At 43.6% G+C, this 8,991-nt stretch overlaps 1 protein-coding gene across 1 annotated transcript in view; it reads right to left on the reverse strand.

Moving 5' to 3' along the window:
* Positions 1-3,056, reverse strand: part of LOC108303546 (sarcolemma associated protein) — a 171,425-nt gene extending 168,369 nt beyond the window's left edge. Inside the window, exons 1-2 of the mRNA XM_017527466.2 lie at positions 2,940-3,056; positions 1,450-2,749 (exon numbers count right to left, since the gene is read on the reverse strand). Of these exons, the coding sequence (XP_017382955.1) occupies positions 1,450-1,647 (198 nt within the window). The 5' untranslated portion in view covers positions 1,648-2,749; positions 2,940-3,056. The remainder of the gene's footprint in view (positions 1-1,449; positions 2,750-2,939) is intronic.
* Positions 3,057-8,991: the final 5,935 nt, after the last annotated feature.

An 8,991-nucleotide genomic window follows, 5' to 3' on the forward strand; every position in this document is an offset into this window, starting at 1 on the left:
ATATATATATATATATATATATATATATATATATCTCAAGTAATCTATGAAGTATTTTAGGTACCCTAACTTCAGCTTGGGGGAAGGAGGGAAGGGTCTGTTCTAAAGGTAAATGAGGAACTGGTGTTATACAGAAAAGTTAACATACTCTTCAGTTCTCATGCTACACTCACAATATAGATACTATGCAGCACACAGCACTTGGACAATCTTTTCCTCCTTTCTTTAAAAAGTAATAAAATATTTCCTTAAATCAGTAGCTGCCGAAGTATAATTTTTTTCTCTTCCTTTTGAGGCTCAGGTTTCTTTCATTTCAAAACATTCTTGAAGACTTAAGTTCTTCCTTTAAGAAAGATTTAATTATTTAACTCAGAAAGAAGGGGCAAAAAGTCAGAAGGTGAAACCTGAGACAGTCCTATTAGTCTTACATAACTTAAAGTTGGAACTGATTCAGTAGCTCAGCTAAAAACCTGAGGTTTAGGCACAAAGATGAGATCTTTAGTATACTCTCCACAAACATAAATAGTTTTTAAAAATGGAAATGATCTTTTTTCTTCATTTCTTAAAATAAAAGCACATACATGGATAGTAAATTACGATACTAATATAAAAATGCTAAAATGGTTACGCTTAAAATGAAAAGCACTGAATTCACCCTATCACATTTAAGTAACACTATAGTTGACAGACTAGGGCGTAATTTCAGAAAGTAAGTTCACTTCCTAACACTAACTTTTGAATAACACCTCTGTAAGTATGCAATAAGTACTTAATAAGTGCTGCAGGGAACATCAAAAAGTGATTTTCAAACGCAATATATGTATGTTCATCCAACTTGTAAAAAAAAACTCTCAAAATATATAAAGTACAGTTCTCATGCTTATTAAATTAGCTTTGATTATTGCAAATGATTCCTTCAAGAGCAAGTATGTAGCAAACCTTTCAAAAATCTTAGGTTTACACCAGCAATTGTCCTTACTTAGAAAGGTCCTGATCTGAACTCAACTAAAGCTGTGTGTTAACTACATTTCACCACAGACACTTGAGCCCGGGGGTTATAATGGCCACGGATTCCCCGAATTGCTTTGAGAACTGCTGCTTGCTTAATAAAGGGCTGAACTCTGAATTCACCTTTCTCAACAGACTGAAAGCAAGACGCCAAGTTTCACAATCTAGTTTGGGATTTCTCTGGGAATGACCACGTTATCAAGATGCCATAGCCCTCCTGAGGCTTTTAATTACAATACCTTCTCTGTTTTCCATTCAACCACCTCAATCAAATTTCCACTAGAACTAGACACACAAACAGTTGATTCCTGGCTTTGCGCAAAGCCTCCTGTGGATGCAAAGCCTGGGATCCTACATACGTCAGGCCTCTCAGGGAGGGCAAAGCGGGGGGTGGGGAAGTTTGTTAAACAATGCCGTTGGACAATGTGGTGGTGACATTACCTTGCCCGTCTTGTGATCAAACCAGACGAGAGCGTGGTTCCTTGACAGCACTTTGCAATCAAAAGTGGCATTATTCTGCGCTGGTCGACAGCGGGCCACTGAGCGGCCGATTTTGATGGGCTCGTCCAGGTAGACATGACGCTCCTGAAACGGGTGCGAGTTCGGGCGGCAAGTGAAGATGGCCAAGGCTGACGGCATCGAGGATAGGCTGGGGGTGTCTCTCCTACCAGGGACAAAGAGGAGTTCCTCCGGATCCGGACTGCCCTTCACAAGCCTATACCCCTATCCCACCCAAAATTTTAAATTAAAACAAACTGCACATTGTCTACGCATAACCAGTGAACATCAACAACTCTTCACTTGGGTGGGAAGACAAGCCAGCGCAAGCCCCATCACCTCCTTCAAAACCCAGCAGTGCCCTGATCACAAAAAGTCCCCAACTGGCAGCTTTCAGTCCATCTTCCTCTCTGGGAAGAAACGGCTCAAACATCGGGCAGCTTCGGCCAAGAAAACTCCTGGAACACAGTTTGGGGACTGGAGGTATCCAAGCAGATGAGTCACACGCCAATTCTTGTGTTTGGTTTGAGATCGCGGCCGCTTTTCCCCCTCGGTGGCGGAAACGCTGCAGCACTGCAGCATGAAGGAAGGGTCGGTTCGGGGCGGCCAGGAAAGTAAGTCCTTTTGGGCCGAAGGAAGGTGTGGCCGGGCACCTCCGGGCAACCACCGCCCGTCCTCGCCCGGAGTGGAGGGCGAGAGGTGACGAAGGCGGAGGGGCTCTAGACGGCCGGTGGGACAGTCTGCATCGCCCCTGCTGCGCGGAGGCCGCCCCGGGAAGGGGGACGCGGTCCCCGGCGTGGCGAGGCGGCAGTGCCTGGGGTCCTCAGCGCGAGGTGTGGGGGCCGGCGGGGCGCGAGCAGTGGCCAAGTCCGGACTCCCGGGCACCTGGCGGGCGTCCCCGCGACCAGGGCGGGGACCCGGCTCCGCAGGCCGGTGCGGACCGAGCGAGGCGCGACACCGGGAGGCTCGGGTTCTCAGGCGGCAGGAAGTTGGTCCCCGGACGCCTGGGCTCCTGGTCGCCGCTCAGCACATGGGCCGCCTCCCCTCAGGGTCGCCCCCGCGAGGGTCGCATCTCAGGGACAGCAGCCGCAGCTCCCGGCGGACGAGAAGGTGGGGGAGGGAGACTGGCCCGGAGGTTGGGGAGAGGCCTGGAGGCCCCGGGCTGGGTCCGCCGCAGCCTCCACCGATCACGGCCGATGGAGCAAGCTCAAGCTGCGCCCGGCGAGGCAGGAAACTTTCCGACCTGGTGGGGAAAATATAAAACAAACGGCCGTCAGGCGCCTCAGCCCTCGCCCCCTCCAGCCAGACCCCCGCCAGCTCCCACCGCTAGGCACGATCTCCGCCGACCTCTCCACAAGCGGGCTGCGAGGATTTGGAGCCAGGACGCCACGACGGGTCCTACCTCCCTAGCCGCCACCGCCGCCTCAGCTTACCTTGCCAGCGCCGGCCGCCATAGTGACTCTGACTGAAACCTACCGGGTACACCGCCACGGGAACGCGCACCCTTCAAGGGCCCTCCTACCCCCTCTCCCGCGCCGTAGTCCAGGAATGTCACGTGAACGACGCCACGGAAGCCGTGTTGGTCGAGGGCAGAAAAACGGGCAAGCTAATTTCTAACGAGCCTCCCGGCGCCATCTTATTTAAGGGCTGGAAGCTTCAAACCTCGGGACGGCCACAACGACCATTTTGGCTAAGGGCAAGAACAATTTGTGCGGTAGAAGGTTTTCGAAACAAACCGTGCCACCTTCTTATTTTATCTACCTGGCAAGGAGATGCCAACTTCTGCTAAATTTTATTCGCTTTAATCCTCAATGAAAATTCTAGTGAGCAAAAAAACAGAGCCAGCCAAAGGAGATGTTCATAAGCAGCCATCTTAGCTGTGGGCAACAGAGTCGCCCGCAGCCACCTTAAGTGTGAGCAGCCAAATTCCCTCAAGTCTTAGGATGTGCGCCTAACAGAAGGACCATCCTCCCCTCTGCTAAATTCTCTGTGTTTTCTAACCGGAAAAAAAACTCTTGGTTCCCACATTACGCTTCGAATGACAGCCCTTCTCACTGGACCTGGTATGTGCCCCAGGGCTCCTACGCGGATTCTTCCACAGAAGGAGCGTTCAGAAAGTTTAAAATCACGTTGCTTCCAAAGAGAGAGTGAACAATTTCCAAAATGAAGAAAGGGGGTATTGCCCCCACTTACAATATCAAGATGAGGAGTCATTGGTCTAAAGAAGAAGGACTGCAAAGGCTAAATGAAAACGTCAAGAAAAGATAGGAGTCTTACTCATTTAGAGTCAAAGGTGACTTCATTCTTCAGATTCCTGCGACAACAGGCTCCACCACTGTGTGACCTTAAGCAAGTTTCTAAACTTCTTCAAGCCTCTTTTTTCTCATCGATGACATGGAGATAATAGCTAATTCACTTGTTGTGGTGAGACTTCGAAGTGTTAATCCATGTTGTTCAATAAAGAGTAGCAATTATGCATTTCAATACTTATATATAGACAGTTTGGCCCCCTAGGTTTTTGATGGGCCCTGGGAACCCACAGGTGAACCAAACTTTAATTCCAGCCTTCTGAGAGCATAACGGTATGGTGGGTTAGGGATGGGGGTAGGGAGTGACAAACATAAAATTGATGTAATCAGGGCTAAGATAGAGGCAGGCACTAGCTGCTAAAGGGGTCAGGGTTGGTCAGGGTTGGTCTGGGCGACGTAACTGAATTGAATGAAGGAAGATAGGAAAACCACAATAAATATGGTATTCGCTGAATGGTTTCATAAATTTCCACGAACACGGACAGCAAGGAAAGAAAGGAGGCTACTTGAAGCAGTGCACCAATGTGCAGGCACGTAATGAGATTAAACAAGTATTTGGTCCATGAATTAAGATTACAGACTGTTGTTATTAGAGAATAAAGTAGGAAGGGCACAAAATGAGTCTGGAAAGAATAGGCATTATATTATAAAGACGTCATATTCGTTTTTCAGGCTCTTCATCAATTCAACAAATAAGTGTCAAGCTACTACTGTGTTCCAGGTATGCTGTTGTGGAGAAAAACAAGGGTATGTTGGAAAGCTTTCTTATGAGAGGATGAAAAGTTTTCACTTCTGGTAATTTTTAGGCTGTTATGGAATAAGGTAAGATAGGACCAGATCCCTAGTGAGTTTTTTGCATGAATAGCAAGTCATTTATGCATTCTTTCATGCATTCATTCTATAAATATTTAATTGAATGTCCACTGCAAAATAGATATTTTGAAAGGCCCTGGAAATACAATAATGAAGAAACAAAAAGACTCCCTCAAGTTGCTCAATTTAAATGATGACACAGTAAGATCCTTGCTGTAATGGAGTATGGTCAAGAGTAATGGAATCTTGGCAGAGTAGTTTAAACTGAAACTTGAAAGGAGTAGGCTAGCTAGTCTGATGCTACTGGGATAAAGAAATTTTAAGCCAAGAAACAATCACCAACAAAGGTCCAGAGACTTGAGAGAACAGGACTTTAAGGGAATTCTAAGGAGGTTTGTATCACCAGCACGTAAGGGATAAGGGAAGGCAGGAGGAGGAAGAGTGACAGAAGTGTGGTTTCAGTTGCTGAAGGACTTGTAGGCAATGCATCAGACTTCAGAACATTTCCATCTTCCCCTTAGAAAGTCAAAGAGAAGTAATGAAAGTTAAAGTGTTGGAATCAGACATGGCATACTTTTACCAGCACCATAAATGGTAAATTATTTAGCTTCTCTAAATGTTAGCTTCCTCATTTGAAAAAAAGTAGGTATCTATTGCACTTGACTAGTCTTTAAAAAAAAAAAAGGAAAAGGAAAAAAGTAGACAATACAGAGCCTTCTTAGGATTAAATAAAATAATGGAATTCAAAATTCCAACCATGATGCCTGGGAAATAGTAGATACTCAGAGAATGTTAATATTTATCATTATTGCTATAGAAAAAATTCCCCCAGCCTTCCACATATAGTAAGGAACAACTTGTTTTATCTCTAATTTGTATACAGAGAAACTTAATCGTATGTATGGAAACAAAAAAGTCTGCTGATACTCAGTTCCACTATAGTATCTCTTAAAATTAATGTTAAGCAGAATGGACTTTCTTCTGCAAGAAAAGCTGGGACTGTTATACCATGTCAGGATAAAGAATCCTACCAAGCTACACAGGGTGCTAGAAATGCCAAAATGGCATTGAAGGCGTTCTTCACCCACTGGTATTTAGCAGGCACAGAAAAGGCTTAAATTAAGAAATCTCATACATGAGATACTTTAAATTCTAAGTCATGTGGGTGTTCCTCTCTACGATTCTGTATCCACACAAAATTTTTATTAAATAAAAAGCATGTCATGTTTTGAGAAATTGGGAATGGAAATGTTTCCTGATTTTGTAGCTCTCTCCCTTTTTAAGTTTTTGCCTTTTTATAGTCTGATGAGTATTGCCACTGCTATGATCCAAGCCACTTTTCAATCTTACAAAAGCAAAGAGAGAATTGTAAAATTATTATCCTAGTACCATCAAAGATGAGCAATTATTAGCATTTCTGATGTGTAGGAGACAATTCTGTAAACTCAACTACTATGCAACCCTCTCTAATTGATAATGATCTTATTGGACTTTAACCAATGACATACACATGGGATGTAATAAATTATAGAACACTTGCGTAACTGTTTCAGCAGAGTATCTGTATTGCAAATATAGGTAAGCAAACCAATTAAAAGAAAGCTGGGAGTACCCAAAGTCCAAAATTGAGGTATATATAGTATTTTTAATAGCATACACTGGCTTATTACAACTGAAGTTAGATCCTCTTCCCACTAAGGAAAGCTCTCTTCATCAGGGAGATTCTGATGAGTGGAAATACCCTGTCATTTCCCAGGTGCCCAGGGTGGAGTGGCCCAGACATTCCAGAGGCACTGCTCATCTGTTTTTGACTTCCTGGTTATTCAGGAAATAAAAGAAAAATAACTACCTGAAGACAAATGAAGACATTTAAACTCATTTAGCAATCTTTTTCTGTGAATATAAAAAGAGGTAACCAGAATATTATAACTCCGGAAAGGATCATACACAATAAATCCAGCTTCCTCCTTTTACAGGCAAGGAAATTGAGGCTCAGAGAAGGAACCTTACTGATTGTATATTTTCCATGTGGTTAGCATTTTCGTCATGACATCTCTGTGTGTTAAGTTTTTTATTTTGTTTTGTTTTGAGACAAGAGTCTTGCTGTATCACCCAGGCTGGAATGCAATGGTGTGATCTCAGCTCACTGCAACCTCCACCTCCCTGGGTTCAAGGGATTCTCCTGCTTCAGCCTCCCAAGCAGCTGGGACTACAGGCACCTGCCACCATGCCCAGCTAATTCTTGTATTTTTAGTAGAAACGAGGTTTCACCATATTGGCCAGGCTGGTCTCGAACTTCAGACTTTGTGATCCACCCACCTTGGCCTCCCAAAGTGCTGGGATTACAGGCGTGAGCCACCATGCCCGGCCGTGTGTTAACTATTAAGCTTATTTTACAGTTAAGGAAACTAAGGACCAGGCACAAATATTAAGAAAAAGATTAAGAATCTTAATCTTTGAGTGACTGAACATAAGTCACTATGCTAGATCCAAAGTACATGCCGGGTTTTTTCTTTCTAAAAATTATCTTTATTTATTTATTTATTTGTTTGTTTTTGACAGGATCTTGCTCTGTCACCCAGGCTGGAGTGCAATAATACAATCATAGCTCACTGTAGCTTCATCCTCCCGGGCCCAAGCAATCCTTCCCATCTCAGCCTCCTGAATAGCTGGGTCCACAGGCATGTGCCACTGCCATACCCAGCTAATTTATTTATTTTTACATTATTATTATTATTATTTGGTATACCTCGGATCTCCTGTGTTGCTTAGGCTGGTCTTGAACTCCTGGGCTCAAGTGATCCTCCTGCCCAGCCTCCCATAGTGCTGGGATTACAGGCATGAGCCACCATGCCAGCCCCAATTGATTTTTTTTGATTGATAAAAGACATACATGCTCATTGCATATATTCAGGTAAGAAGAAATAAGGAAAGTAAAAGTCCTCTCTAGCCCCATCACAAATACCTAGTCTAGTGCTACTGTTAACAATTGGTTAGCTGTAGTCTTCCAGATGCTACTCTAAGCCACATGAGGCATGCCCTTTTAAAAATACCACATTTATTAAAAATGGGAAAGTCAAGACTAAGGGTCTTATTCTTAAAAGTGATAAATAATTTATATCAATCGCAAAAGGCCGTATTGGGCCAGTGGGAAGCGGAAGGGACGAAATTATGATTATTTTTTGTCACTCTTGTATAAGTCCCCTTTCAGTTACTGGAACTATCCCCTTGTTTTTTAATAACTAAATTAAGAATGTTACTTGGAATGTAGCAAATGCTTAAGAGTAAAAGGGTTGGGTCAGAAAGCCCCATGAGGCATTTTCTTTCTGAATTTTTATTGGTGTATCTGGATTTGTTTCCACATAACTTAGTTACCAAGTAAAATAGCAAGTGAAGTAAAAGTTACCAAGTAAAATATCAAGACTCTATATATGATGGCCTTGCCCATCAAATATATATTATAATTCCCTACAAGTGTTGCACATAAAAATATTTTTAAAATACATGCTTTATTCTAAAACAACTATGATATTTTGGCCTGGCATGGTGGCTCACACCTGTGATTCCAGTGCTTTGGAAGGCCAAAGCAGGAGGATCACCTGAGGTCAGGAGTTCAAAACTAATCTGGCCAACATAATGAAACCCTGTCTCTACTAAAAATACAAAAATCAGCTGGGTGTGGTGGTGCACACCTGTAATTCCAGCTATTCAGGAGGCTGAGGCAGGAGAATTGATTGAACCTGGGAGGTGGGAGTTGCAGTGAGCTGAGATTTCACCATTATACTCCAGCCTGGGTGACACAGCAGGACTCTGTCTCAAAAAGAAAAAGAAAATGTATGATATTTTGAATAATTATTTTTGAATGTAGTTATTTGTGTTTCCTTTTAATAAACTCCATTTGAGCTTTTGTTTCAGAAAAATGCCTTGTTGCTACAGTAGGATATTGTCATATATCAGCATCTCACTAAATGCCTATGTTTTAGAAAACTAATAAATTTCTTAGGGGTCTTTGGTCTTAAGGATTCCTCAGAAGACAGGGTGAAATGGAATGAAGAGACCTATACAGGGAAGTGCCTCTGGAGTGCCTGCTCCTCCTGTACCCCCACTCCCCCAAAGCATGTCAAGAGGTCTCAATGTGGATTTGTTTTTTGTTTTTTGGGTTTTTTTAGACGAAGTCTCGCTCTGTCACCCAGGCTGGAGTGCAGTGGCACAATCTCAGCTCATTGCAACCTCTGCTTGCCAGGTTCAAGTGATTCTCCTGCCTCAGCCTTCTGATCAAGTAGCTGGGATTACAGGCATGCACCACCACACCCAGCTATTCTTTTTTGTATTTTAGTAGAGAAGGGATTTCACCATGTTGGCC

The sequence above is a fragment of the Cebus imitator genome, unplaced genomic scaffold, assembly GCF_001604975.1.
Source record: "Cebus imitator isolate Cc_AM_T3 unplaced genomic scaffold, Cebus_imitator-1.0 Scaffold48, whole genome shotgun sequence".
NCBI classification, from domain to species: Eukaryota; Metazoa; Chordata; class Mammalia; order Primates; family Cebidae; genus Cebus; species Cebus imitator.